The sequence below is a fragment of the Lynx rufus genome, unplaced genomic scaffold (assembly GCF_022079265.1).
Source record: "Lynx rufus isolate CCGP_SWC_20201006 ecotype Redwood Valley unplaced genomic scaffold, mLynRuf1.p SCAF_1, whole genome shotgun sequence".
Taxonomy (NCBI): Eukaryota; Metazoa; Chordata; class Mammalia; order Carnivora; family Felidae; genus Lynx; species Lynx rufus.
In genome coordinates, this window is record NW_025814823.1 from 211157390 (window position 1) to 211172030 (window position 14641).

Genomic DNA, 14641 nt, shown 5'->3' on the forward strand with positions numbered 1-14641 from the left:
ATTCTCATGATCTCATAGCTCTTAACGTCTTTTACTGGAAAACCTTTGACATTGGTCAATCTGCTTCTGCTTTTCTTACCTTATTTGCATCTAACTTCTATTTGCCTTTTAATCAGCTTTTTGGTAGTTGTTACTCTTAGCCCCATTTTGTTCCCCCGCCAAAATCAAATCCTAAATATTACTGTTTTCATGGAAAGGGACTCTCCTTGTAGTTGATACCTCCTGACTTCATTTTCATCCCTACACTGTCATTCTCCCACACAAGGCCTTCAGCACCAGGCTGCTGCCTGCTCAACACACACAAATGCTGGTGAACACATGAATGAATACACAAAAAAAGAAGTGAAAGAAGTCTCATTGCTAACAGAAAGGACGTGAACTTTTGCTACCGATTTAGATAGCTTTTACGTTTTTAGCTTTATGAACAGAATTTCCAGAAGGTGTTATCTTGAATTCTGAGCACATACTTTCATTTGCCTAATGCAAATTCTCTGACTTCATGAGAATATGTTTCCTCCTAAACTTACAGCTGAAACCCTGCCCACAGACAGTTTTAACAGGTCCAAAATCTTCTAGATTTACTACTGCATTTCCGTGATCTGAATCTACATAGCGGAAGGAGTTCACCCACTGAGAGAACCACAGGACATATGGGGGCTACTCCTTTTTGCACCAATCCCTAGATTTTGCCACCTGGAGAGATATCCCTGTTAATAACATCAGTCCTTCTCTATCACCCTTTCTAAGAAATCTTTCTACAGTTTTTGATTTGTGTAAAGTCAGACTAATTTAAGCAGGTTTCAGATTAAAATATGGGGCTTATATCCCTGCAAATATTGGTGCCATATTTGTATAATTTCCTCAGAGACACTAGCTTAGAAAGATCCACAGAACTTTCTAATGATTCCCCCCCCTCACCCCCCACCAGTGCCCTCAGTCCTGTCTCTCTGTTAGTTGAGGCTTGGTAGAGAAACAGAGCAGTATCTGTGGCTCTCTCAGAGTCTCTTTCTCCCTGTAACCCACTCACATCATTGGGCTCTAAATATCTTTGATAATCTTTTCCTGCATGTCCTTTTCAAGCCACTTTGAGACTTCACAATCTGGCCACAAGGTCTTTACTGTCCTCAAATACTGCCTCTTTCCCCATCTGGTCTGTTTGCTGTTCCATGAATATGTCATGCAGGCAACCTCAAAATCCTAATGTCTACTCTATTTTCCCCTTTGTCTGGAACACCCTGCCCCTGCTTTTCTTCCTGGAAGGTTCCATTCAAAATTCTCCTCTGGGCTAACCCTTATGCTGACCCACAAAGGCAGCAATAACTACTTCCTCCTTTGAATTCTTGTAAAAACCATGTAGCTGAATGATCTAGCTTAGCCACCACAGACAAGAGTTCTGTTTGTGCTTTCTGTCTCTGAGACCAATCACTGAATCTCTGGGTCTCTAAAAGAGGTTCAAAGGAGGGGCCCCTGTCAGTTTTTAGAACAATATTAGAGCCCTGAATAACTAAATGCTGCCTCCCTTGAAGAAGGGATAAGGGTGTAGAATTTGCTGGACTGTGTTCTCTCTGGAGAGCCTCTCAGCAGAAGCAAAAACAGCCATGAACCAAATCTCTATAGGCATTACATGGAGTACTGATGGGCTTACAAAGAAAAGGAGTTCTTTTGGTTTAAGTGCGGACAGAGGAACATTGCTAAAGTGTTCTAGTTTCAACAGACTCCAAATTGCTTTCATTGGACAAAGACTGTCTTCATGATGTGCTTGGCACTTGATGCTTAGAGACAAGACGTACCTACTCAGAGCTTAATGCAGTACACAAAATGAATGCTTTTGTTTGGGATGTTTTTGGTCCATGGGGGAGCCATAAACCCTGTGGCTTAATTCTATCAGGTGGTGTTTTTTTGTTGTTTGTTTTTTTTCTGGAAATGTTCCAGGGTAATGGTGTAGGTGCCTATTATGGTATGTGTACCTTCAGGATATCGAGCTAACATTTTGGATAATAATTAGAAGGGTTTGTATCACTATTGTATGACATTACATATTATATAAAAATAAGGTATTACTATAATTATATAATTAAATCACAATGGCTTATATATTACACTTAAATTGCACATTTTATGTTCCAGACACTTTCTAAACACTTAACATATATTAATCACTTTAATAACTCATAGCAGCTCCATTGAAATACCCCATTTTCCAAATGAGGAAAGTGAGTCAGAGAGAGGCTAAATAACTTGCCCAAGATCATACTAATCAATCATTTGACAAATGGTGCCACTGAAAAGAACTGTCTGACTCTTCTTATCCTTGGATGGGTCTTCTTACTCATCCAGCCATGGGTAAGAAGTGAATCAACATGGAAATGCTGGGATGGGGCCTGACACATGGAGCCTGACACCATGCCAACATTGGCTATTTTTATAATTTGGAAGATATTCGCTACATCTCATTCTGTGCTGGGAGTATGCTCGTGGGAATCCCTGGGACAGTCAATGAAAGAATGTCTTGCTGAACCACTGGATGCCTCTTACTTAAGCTGCTCCTAAGAGTCTAAAGTATGGATCTTTGCTGGGTGGCAAGAAAAATGCTAGGATGACAAGTTGTTTCATTGTATTTTGCATGATCTTGTATGATGATCACGCATAAGGCCATTTTTCTTTTCTGGCCTTTTTGTAACAATCATATCAACAAATGGATATTTTATGTCTCATGACTACATTTACCAAAGGAGATTTAGAATCATCACAAGTGGCAGAATTTGACCAGGAAAGGAGTGTTGAATATAAGCATTACAATATACAATGCATTTTCAATTTTTCCATTATCTTTAGCAAGGACTATTTTAACAAATACTTTTATTTTTCAAGTGGGGGGGACTTTTATTTTTCAAGCCAATACTCAGCAGAAAACTCCTTAAGCTTTAGTTCTTTCCATTTATATACTGATAGTAGTTACTCATAAGTATTTAAGGTCACTTGTTTTACTTAAAGATTATCCATTTCCCTCAATAATTTTATTTTTGTAGCATAATTAAAAGTTACCAAAGTGGAACTTCGGACATTATAAGGAGTGGGCATTACCACTCCTTATAAATTTGCTAAGACATCTTGCTGTGAGCCTGGTAATATGATGACTGTTATGTGCAAATATGTTTGCTTTTTTTCCTAGAGAAAATCCATCTGTTCATCATATTTTATCATATTTTAGTGAGCTTTAAAGTTGCATCTTAGATACCATAGGTTACCCTGGCATATATGAAGTCGTTTATGGAAATGATCATGTTTCTTGGCTTAAAAATAACAGCAATTTTCAAGTTCAAGGAAGAAATTCTGTAGGATCGCCCATTTAGAAATGTGCCACTACCAGCCACTTGCTCCAAACTGATCACTTCAACTAAGATGGTCTTTGGCAACTGTAGGGGTCCTAAGGTAAATACAGTGGAAAGTACCATGAAAGATTGATTTCCAATTCTCAGAAGGAATATGACAAAGGACTTCACTTAAAAGATGGATGGCGGTGTATCATTTAAGGCACTGAACAACAATTGCAGAGCTGAGGAAGAAAGACTAAAGACAGAGGGTCTTTTGGGGGCTCAGGGAGTTGGGGGGAAGGGTGAGTTGCACTTATTGGGCTTCCTCAGGGAGGGGCAATGTCAGGGTTTGCAGCCTGGCTTCAAAAATGTCATCACAGAACTGTGACTCTGGGGTGCAGAAAATGGAATGGAATGATTCTTATTTTACCTTCCCTTTATGACATTAGCAAGAATAATAACAACGCATATGACTTTTATTGATAGACTACCTGATACTGCACTAAGGTTTTACATGTACTTGAAAAGCAAGCAACAACAGCAATAAATATATGTGTGTGTGTTAAAATAGTATAATTGAGCCAATAATAAAGAGTTTAAACTGATTGCTTATAGACCATAACTCATTTTGAACCGTGAAGTCTCCCAAATCTCACAGTATTATATAGCCTCATAAGTTCTGCAGTAACTACACCAGTTATTCTTAAATATGTGTCAATTCTCCAGCTCGGGTGGGTGGAGATGGTTTCCAAGACAGAGAAGACCTCCCCATCTGTTTGCCTGTGGTTCATGCAGTTGGGGAACAAGAGGCAAAGCAGTCTCCTGATTCTTTCCCTGAACATCCACACCCATGCCTCTTATCTGCACACTGTCTAGTGGCTGTTCCTCAAACTTTAAATATTCTGTGTATCCCTGCCATCAAACCACTCTTCTTCCATATCCTTCCTCTGAGGTATTATCCCACCAAATTTTCCCTGACCAACGTCATTGCTCGCTGATCCTCTTTTGCTCTGCATTCTTGAGCACTTTTAAAAAGTTGATACTCCGTTCCAGAAAGAACCTAAATAGAACTTTATATTTTCTTCTTCGTTACTTTTCAAATTACACTCTGAGTCTGTCAGTCAAGTGGTTTTCCTTTTACATCTACTTTTTAAAATGTATATATAACTATCTCCTGCCTCCCCCCTTTCCTTTCTTCCCTCTTCCTTCCTCTTTCTACCATACTTTGAAAGCTGTTGCATTCTACCATATTCAGAAAACAAACAAATGTATCAGTTGACATATTTTAGTCCCAATGGTTTCTAGAATTAATCTTCTAAGACATACACATGTCAACTTATAGCTGCTATTTGTTATTTGTTTTTAAACTTTTAGTTGAAATGCAGGCTCTAGACTTGAGGTTGGATCCAAGGATGTACTGAGGTTATCATCATGAATACTAAGGTTCTTAAAAAGGGATTAGAAGTGGTTGATAATTTTCAAAATCCACTTCCACCTACTCACATGCTCACAAATGCTTTTAGTTTTGACCTGCTAATTGGATGATTTCCTTCCCATCACCCCAGTGTAGGATTAAGGCAAATTGTATTTCATATTCAGAATCTTTATACATGCATCTTTTTTAATGTAAAAAATGGTGTGAATAAAATGAAGAGCAAAAGCAAATTTGAAGAAGGAAATATGTAATAAGAGGGCACTGTGAAACCTATACAAAGGGCAAGAGAATGGAATCTGTCCGAACAAAAGAAGGAAGGGATTTCATGGGTTGGGTTTATAAAACTGTGATTTTTTTTTTTACACCTGCTGATGGCCACATTTCCTTCCTGCCCAAATATTGCCGGCCAAAGTTGGTACACATCCACAACTGCCATGTGTGTCTTTATGTATTGAAGGTGTAGACTTGCTCACGTTGATTAGTTGCACTGACATGTAGAGGTTCTCCCAAGGGGCACATGGTTACACCTGTTTCACCCAGTGGGCTCTGCAAAGAGGTGTTCAGACTTAGAGTAAAGGAATGCCCTTTTAACTATTGAGATTTGATGTGGGTTTCTAGAAATACTAAACTTAAAAATTTTTTTTAATATTCATTTATTTTTGAGAGAGAGAGAGAGACAGAGCGTGAGCAGAGAAGTGAGAGGGAGATACAGAATCTGAAGCAGGTTCCAGGCTGTAAGCTGTCAGCACAGAGCCTGATGCAGGGCTGGAACCCACGAACTGTGAGATCATGACCTGGGCTGAAGTTGGACGCTTAACTGACTGAGCCACCCAGGTGTCCCAAAATACTGAACTTTTAAAGAACAAATGAAATCTAATTACTCTGAGAGTGGAATTGTGTTAGTGCTATTGGCCATTCTCTAGAGAAAAGTAATGATTTTCCTATATGTGGATATTGGAAGATAAAATACACCTGTTTATGAGAGGTGGCTTAGCTCAGTGAGAAGGGGCAAGAACTTTGAAGAGATCTGGATGACATATGTCCATAGGCAAAAACTACTTTGTGACTCAGTGTCCAGACCTACAAAATGGAGAGGAGATGCTAATCCTACAGGGCCTGTCTGAATTACCTGTGCTATTAATTGATGGAATTCATTAAAGAATATCTGGGAGTAGAAAGAGCCTGTATTAAAAAAAAAAAGCCTGTGCAGATGCTATAGAGTCATAATGATAAAATGTGAAGGAAATAAAGAATTAGTGTGCATGAAATACTATGTACATGTATATGTGAGCAAATCAATCAGTTAAGCAAATATTTTGTTAACAATTTATTTGTTCTGTTCTTAATCTGTGAAGCACTGAGGAAAAAGGTAAATATGAAAGGGAAATTCTCTCCTCCCTGGTCTCCCTTCACAGATTAGTTAGGGAGACAGAAACACAAACTCATAAACCCAATACAAAGCCTAGACTGGAAGTATATGCAAAGGCTGTCTCTCTCAACTGCCAGACTAAGTAATACTCAAGTTTACCAGCTTTTGGCCAGAGGCAGGGATGGGCCCAAGAAGAGAATTAGCAGGAACGAGGATCACCACACTGCTAAAGTATTACTCACTGTTTTCCTCCTGTTTGTTTAATTCAGATCTACGCTGTATGAAGCAAATGTGTCATAAACTAGAACAGAGCAAGGGCTCATTTTGGTGACACTCAATCCCAGAGGGCTGATTTTACTTGTGAGTAAGTGATTTCCACCCTCATTAGTCTTATCCTTTTTTGTGCTTTTTTCACAATAATTACTTTTCCTACCTTTAGGTGCTATAATTAAGAACTGATCTCGAAGGTTGTCAAGCTGTTCGATGGTCAGGGTGCCATTTTCTTCCTTTTCTACGGGTGGAGGACGTACTGGAGGAGGGGAATCTGGAAAGACTTTTACATCACCATTAATAAAGAAATCTTCTTGGTCTAAATAAAGTTCACTCTGAATTTTTGTCGATGTTTCAATGTGATAGCGAGCTACCTCAGTTAATTTTTCCACACTGAAAATGGAAAAATGAATAGGGTTATCCCCATTAAAAACTATTGGGTTAACAGTATTTGCTTAGTAGACATACACACAAAGTCTACACATCATATAGCTAAGTTAGACAATTCAATCCTCATGTTTAAAAATTCTAATTCTCTTCAAATCCATTTTGCAGAAAGGCAGAGTATAAGTAAATAGAGATTAGAAATAAAATGCATGCTCAAAGAGCTAATAGTCACATTTTATACAAAGCTGAACAAAAAGGGACTTCACAAAATATGGTTTTATTAATATTAGACCATATTTTACTGTGTAAGCAAGATTATATCAAGAGATATATTTCAATCTAAGTATGAACCAGAATAAAGTTATATGGTAGAAAAACCTGTAAAATATAATTGTTAGAACAACACATTTATTTGGAATCAGGATAAATTATAATGTTAATCAAATTTAATAATGGATTTCTAGAAGAGTGGCTTTTCTCTAACTTTATATCAAGGAATTTGATGTTATTGAAGACACAATTGTCAGAAGGGACTTTAATAATATATACCCATTGAAATTGCTTTCTATTTTTACAAATAACAATTCCTAGTTAAATCATGTAGTATAAATAGCAATAGTTAGGTGCAGTAGAAAGAGTACTCAAAGCTGAGCTCTCATCCCAGAATTCTCTGTACCCATGAGTCCTTGGTAATTTACGTAAGCTCTCTGAATTTCCTTACCTTTGCATGGAGCTGATAACACATAACTCCATACCTTACGGTTATTAATGTAAAGCCACACAGGGCATGGATTTAAGCTGAACTGGGGATTATAGTTATGGTCCTAATTAAAGGCCATTTCAAAAGCCAGAGAAGTTTTTACACGAGAAGTGTATAAATATTTATACAGAGAAGTAAAACATTACCGTATTACAGAAGGGATTGTGTTCATATTTCGTAATAAAGATTGGACATTATGGAAAAATCCATTTTTAATCTGCTTTTATGTAACCCAGGAACACCAAAATACAGATACTAAAAAAAATTTTTAAATAGTATTAGTTGCTTTCTCTCAAAAGACAACCCTAGATTTCAACTCCAGCATTCTGTGTTGGTGAGTGTCCATATTGCACGTATTATCTAATTAGTTTATGCCTCGTGGTGGTTGTGTGCTGGTGCAGAGGAGAAGGCACTGGATAGCTATTAAGTTTGCAACCTTGAGTGAGAAGGGCCGACCACGGCAGACCAAGACTGAACGGAGAACCAAGATCTCAAAATGGGTGTGCACCACCTAGTGGAGGTTATCAGGCACACCCTTCTTATGAATGGGAGGAATTAAAAAGTGCCAGGAGAATAAAAAGCAAGATTTGAAGTTCCCAGGGATCTGATAGCTTTCTCTCTCTCTCTCTCGTTTTCTTTTACCACCAGAGTTTTTGCAATAACCAAAACAGAAAGCATAGCTGAACAGTCCTAGTTTTAACTTCTTCTGGCTACATTCAGAGGTCAGATACATACACATAATATATATCTGAGAAATTGGAATACATCTGATAAAAATAAGAATTTACTCTTGATGGCCACCTGGATGAGAGCTGTGAATCCTAAGAATTAAGAAGACATGTTCTCATTTGTAAGTGGCAGGCAGAGAACAGAACCGAACATCACTGCTCTGTGATGCTAATGATAACTCAATTGGCTATACAGTAGTAAAATTATTTTAAGCCTTACTGTAATAGTAAGGTAAATAAGCCTTACTGCAACCAGGCTGAGTTATGTGTGTGTGTGTGTATGTGGGTGTGTGTGTGTTACTATATAGAACAACAGATATAAAAATCTAGGCTGAAGATTTTACAAGAGAACTTTCATTATGAGACAAGGATTGTAGAGAACAAACTATAACAACTGTCTTGTAGATGGCACTTGTTTCAGAGAACACTTGACATTTATATTCTATGTAGGTAGCAACTTCTAAATCTTCAGTAAATGTTGATTGGAAACTGTAGTGTTCACAGAATCTAGATCTAGTAGAAACCTCTGGAGTTTCCTGGTTGGATTCTTTCCTTTTATAGATGAAGGCCACAGGGCCCCAAGCAATTAGGCATGCTGCTAATTTGTGGGCAAGGAAGGAGTCCCCAACTCTTGGAGCATCATGTCTCCTGACTTTCAGTTGAGGGCTATTTCTGCTTTGCTGAGCTGCTTTTTTACAGGAGAATTAAGGGAATAAAACTCTCTGCCCCCTACTAGAGATGAAAAGTCTGAAAAAACCTTTGGAACCCAACAGCAAAGCAGTACTGGGTATTACCCTAACAAGGGAATCAGCCTAAGTGGTAAAACATACCAGTGAATGACTTCTTAATCTCCCATTAATTGGCCCTGACTACTAATGAGCCTGGCATTAGAAAAATGTAAAACATTATCTTATTTCTGAAAAATATTTAAAAATAATGCATAATCTTACCTTGTAAACTAAGGTCCTCATTGAGCAGTGTAAAAACCAAACTCAGAAATGATGTGCAAATCTGGCTATTACAATAGGACACTTTGATATGCAACTTACTGTTTGAAACAAGCCAATACAAATGCACATGTGATCCCCTAAAAGTCAAAATTTCAATTTGTAAATGTAATGTACATTTATAAATGCCTACAAACCTGCCAACTTTGGCCCCCAGGACTTAAAAAAATACATTTTTAAATACACTTCATTAAAATACATTAAAAAATATACATTTTCAAAATACATTTGAAAAGCCATGCAGTATATTACCTGGCCATTTCATTCAAGTACCTCTCACCAAGCCACTTTTCCATGAGTTTATATACATCAACCACCTTTGTTAGTAAATCTTCAAGGAAAGCCAGTGCTTTTGTCTTTATCAGTTCAAGTCGGAACTGTGTGGCTATCTCTATTTAAAAAGAAAATAAGAATTTTAAAATGTATACATGCATTTTTTAACCAACTAAATTCAATTTTAAACCAATCATGCTTCAGTTTGTCCAGATGTAGGTGCACATTTAATATACGAGTATAGATAAGTAATACCTGATCTATGTCATTGAGAAAAAAATGTAATGTATGGTAGGGTCATTTGACAGTTTATTTAAACCAAAAGTATAAACTGAGATTTACATTTTATTGCACTTTATAGCAATATACTCTTTGATAAATTGGAATGGGAAAACACAAATAGATAATTTCTGTATTTCAAAAAAAAGGAAGGTACAAAGTCTCTTGATAATCTCCCTACTTTTAGAAACTTGGGATAGCAATGCCATTGTACTTTGTTAGCACTGGAAAAACTAGGGTAAAACCCATGTGTCCCAGGGCTTATGGCTGCCCCTGGCACACACTATCCACAGATGTGGATTTTACTTCTGAAATAGTTTTCCCATCTTTCTTCTTTGCTTCTTCTACCGCCACTGGCCTAATTTGCTAAATTTTCTGATTTTTTTTTTGAAGTCCATTTTTAGTTGCATTATATGACAAATGGAAGAGACAGAAGGAGAATATGTCTTGTAAAATCATTGTTATCTACAGAAAAGGAGGCTCTTGAACATTATTGATTCATGACTGGCTCTTCTGTTCCCAAGAACTCACTTTCAGGGCCTGTTAGCCTTTAGTTAGCATTTATTTTCCTAGTGAGAGGCCTTAATTATTCTTAGCATATAAAACCACCAACACACGTGGTCCTAAGCCTTCTCACACTGACTCTAACATATTCTTTTTGTTTCTGTTCTTTGAGATTCTAATTATTGCTGGTGTTCTCCTAACCCCTTCCCAAATTTTCTGTTTCTTTTTGAGATCCCACCAGACAATTATAGAACAGTCAAATCTAGCCCTCGTGTGGTTTTATGAAAACAACCAGCTAAATGTATTTTTCCATTGCTTTGCTTTGTGTTCTAGACACAACTTGAGCCAGTCATGGGCTGTTGGTCCTACTGGTCTATTTTCCACTGAAAAGTATCATCTTGGTTTTTTTCAACTGCTACCTTCAAACTGCAGGGCAGCAAGGTGTTCTTCCTTGATTTTGAGCATCAGTTCCTTTTTCCTTTCCATTTCGGCAGTCTGCTCTGGTGACACTGTCACGGGTGTGGCTTCTGCTATTGGCGGCGATTTACCTAAAAGGACAGTGGAAGGTGCTGGCATGCAAGTATCCACACAGCTACTCGGATAAAATGAGAACGAAGAGAAATGTGCGGGTCTGTAGTAAACCTCTTGTGATTTGCAAAGGACCAACCCTGGCCCTGACTGTGAGTTTGAAATATTGACCTTTCCTTGAGAATTCTCCAGGTGGCATCTCGGCTAGATGCATATAAAAATGCCCCATTTGTGTAGCATCATGGGAAAATGAAGTGGTACTAGATTCCAAAGAAGGTGTGATTCAGAGCCTGGGGACAGAAATTAGCAAACCACAACATAGCATGGATGCCATTAGTCACTTGCGAAAGCACCGCTCCATACAAGGCACCAGTGTGAGCCAAGTGTTTCCCAGATCCTCATCAAGAAAAGACCAGGGAATAACCTCCAGAAGATATGGCTGAAATGAGGCTCATGGTCAAGAATCTGTAATCTACTGAACAATCTTTTCAGTAGCACTTACCTACAAGTACTTCAGTGATTACGTAAGAGAATTAGAAAATAAGCATTTGTCAGCATTTGTCAGAGAATTTGCCCTTGCGAAATGGCAGTGTGATTCCAGCTGAAGGCCCCATTCACGTGATTCTACTTAGTGCGGTAAATCTGTCTTGAAGGTCTGACCCCAATGGGTTCAAATTTTGTGAAGAGGAGATAATTGTAAACAAAGAAACTGTAATAAAATGTAACGGTAATAGTAGACGTGTGTATTAAGTTACAGGTGAAAGAACACTTAATTTTGCTGGATTTCTGTTTTATCGTCTGTAAAATTAAGGGACTGGACTCAGCCATTTAGCCAGTAAGGTAAACTGAAGCATGTCCTTCAAATGCTGCTTCTTTCTTTCATTTCTACCATCTGAGATGGACCATGTGGTGTGTTTTTTTACGCAGCGCTCTTCTTCTCTTTACTTCAATGTCTCCCCCACCCCCTGCTCTCCCCGCCCACATCCTCAGTGCTTCCATCTCACTCCTGCTCAGGATTGCTTGAAGGTACTCTGGGAAGTGCTTCCCTACCCCTCAGATGGAGTAGGTGACCTTGCTCTTAAGGTCACCTGTACCTTCCCAACTAAAGAACAATGACTGGCCAAATGTCTGTCTCTGCCGATAGACTAGATTTCCATCAGGGCAGGGACTGTGTTTTTGTTCTTGTTCAAGTTCATCATGGTGTCTTTAGCACCCATCATAGTGTGCTGCTAGCAGGTGCCTAACAATCATGTCATGTCATGAGCAACTGACTACGGAGGTGACTTCTGCTCACATATTTCTGTCTCTTCCTCTCTTGCCTCAACTCACCTTAAATATGTACAGGTGGGTAATGTTGGTGGCAGAGTTTATCCCCAAGGTTGACGGGAGGTCTCTCCCAGCCCGAGTTTTCTCTCACCTCTATTTTCCATCATGTCTCCAAGACAGAGATTAGGCAGGAGGCCTCCAGGAGAGAGGTACTTGCTTACATTAAACCAGAAACCTGAATTCAACCTGAAACTTACATCCACATAATCACTTTTCACCCAAACTTGTCTCGGGTACTGCAGCCCCCTTGAGCACACTTTTCAGATGACATATTGTCATCTTGGCGTTCTTCTAGCATGTTCCAAACTGTTTTTGAGGTTTGTTTTATCTTGGAGACATTTGACTATTTGGATAAACAAGTTAGGTGAGACAGGTACACGGTATGATCAGCCAGCTGACACCACAGGAGCCCGAGTCTCTAAATTAAACCTGAAAAACAGTAGCTTTAATGCGTCTGCTTAAATGTTTGTGTTCTACCAAGGAGAGGCGTAAGCATCCACAGTTTTGGATGCTAAAACCAGGAATACCTTTTGCTTTTTTGTCTGCCTTTTTTTTCTTGGGCGGTTCATTTTTGACTTTTTTATTTGTACCCATCTGAGGAGATTTTTCTTTTGTATCTGTTGGCTGTTTTTCCTTTTCTTCTTCCATGAGCCTCTGATGAATTTCAGCAGCCACCTGGTTGTATACGAGCAATATTTTAATTAATGCAACACTTAGGAAATATGGTAACTGTTTGGATTGAGTCATCACTCAATTCCACTGAAGCCTCATTCTATTGCAAACAATCATGTCATGTATTCAATCTTTATGGAAAACACACTTTGGTGTCTGTGACAGTGTCATGGTTATGCTTTTAAAAAGCTTCCTTTTTAATCTCAGACTCTATGGATTTAGCCCCCTCCCCACTCCCCATTCTTCCAAGTTCCTGTTATCTCTTGGCCTTCAACCCAGGGCATTCTCCTATATCAATGTTTCTCACCTTTTATTATTATCATCATCATCATCATCATCATCATCATCATTATTATTATTAGACTCCCCTACAGAGTTCTAAAGACAGATTTTCCTAATAGCCCCCTCCATGAAATTTTAATGTTCCAAAGTGTATCTATGTATTTATGCATACTTGTGCTTTATACATAAAATGGGTGAGAATTTCTCAGCACCCCCCCTAACCAAGTTTTGGGAATGCATGTCCTATATTGATTGGGCTCCCAGACACTTGGATGCTGGGCTTCCATTCTACTCCAACACCAGCCTCATCCAGGAAGTGCTCATGAGAATGACCTGTCCTGCAGGCTAGCGTCCCTTCTAGTGTCAGCTTCCTCCACTCGGGGCACTCAGCCTCCAGCCAACTCAGCAACCCCTCCTTTCACTTGCACAGGTGTCCTGCTTTGAGAGGTTAGTTGTGGGGCCACCCCAGAAGAGCTGAGGAATGGGGAGGGTGGGGTGCTGTTGGGTCCTGTCCACATCTCCTCTGAGGCTCTGTGCTTCAAGCAGCAGGAATAACTTGTCTTGGGGACATGCCTGCAGTTTCAAAGGCCGGACCTTATGAAGTGAATCCAGCTGCCCCTGGAGAGGTGAAGAGCACTTAGGGGTGTAGCCCTGAGAAAGGAGAGTGGGGAAAAAAGACTCCCGAAAGGGAGAAAGCAAACCTGCACACACCAAAGTGGCAGGAGCAACATATGGTTGAAAACCTTAAAACCTCAATAAAGCAATTGGTGATGAAACGGGGGTCACGACAATTTATTTATTAAAGTGTTTACTGTGTCCAAACCTGACGTTATCTCTGGGGAGGACCGAGCGAGGGGCCAAGAGGAGAAGGAGGAAGTTGCTTGGAGGTGAATAGAAAGATGAATAGGGCACAATCTCTCCCCTCAATGACACTTCGTCTTGGCAAGATACACCAGCCAGTGCCTGCTCAGCCAGAATTCCTGCACACTTCCCACCCCAGGGCTTGGCGTATAACTGTCCCCAACTGTTCTCTGAATGTGAAGTGTTGCCCAATCTTCCAAATGGGCTTTAAGCAGCTTCTAGCACCTGCTGTGCTCATAGAGGATGCCAAGGAAATGCTTATTAATAGATGGAATTTCTTCTAAAATAATCATATTTCACAGAATATACTCACAGCTTCCTTAAGATCAGTGGAGCCCTGGAGAAATAGTGAAAGGTTTCAGAGAACAAGGTTTCAGTGTGTGTGTGTGTGTGTATGTGTGTGTGGTTTTAATTAGATGCCCTTAATCCACAAAAATGGATTTCATGATATCTACTGTATTTCAAATTCTTGGTAAAGCTGAAAGCAGACTTGTTAACATCCCCCCACTAAATTGCAAGCAATTCATTTTTGAATTTGTTTTTGCAAAGCACAGTAAGTTAGCAATTTTCTTTAAAATTGGATGTTTCTCCTTTATAAACAATCTTGTGGTGGTGGTGGTGGTGGTGATGGTGATGATGATGATGA

At 39.1% G+C, this 14641-nt stretch overlaps 1 protein-coding gene across 1 annotated transcript in view; it reads right to left on the reverse strand.

Annotated features, from left to right (window-relative positions):
* SPEF2 (sperm flagellar 2) overlaps positions 1–14641 on the reverse strand; it is a 173858-nt gene that overhangs the window by 47267 nt on the left and 111950 nt on the right. The window contains exons 27-30 of the mRNA XM_047077096.1: positions 12708–12855; positions 10746–10874; positions 9523–9661; positions 6552–6781 (exon numbers count right to left, since the gene is read on the reverse strand). Of these exons, the coding sequence (XP_046933052.1) occupies positions 6552–6781; positions 9523–9661; positions 10746–10874; positions 12708–12855 (646 nt within the window). The remainder of the gene's footprint in view (positions 1–6551; positions 6782–9522; positions 9662–10745; positions 10875–12707; positions 12856–14641) is intronic.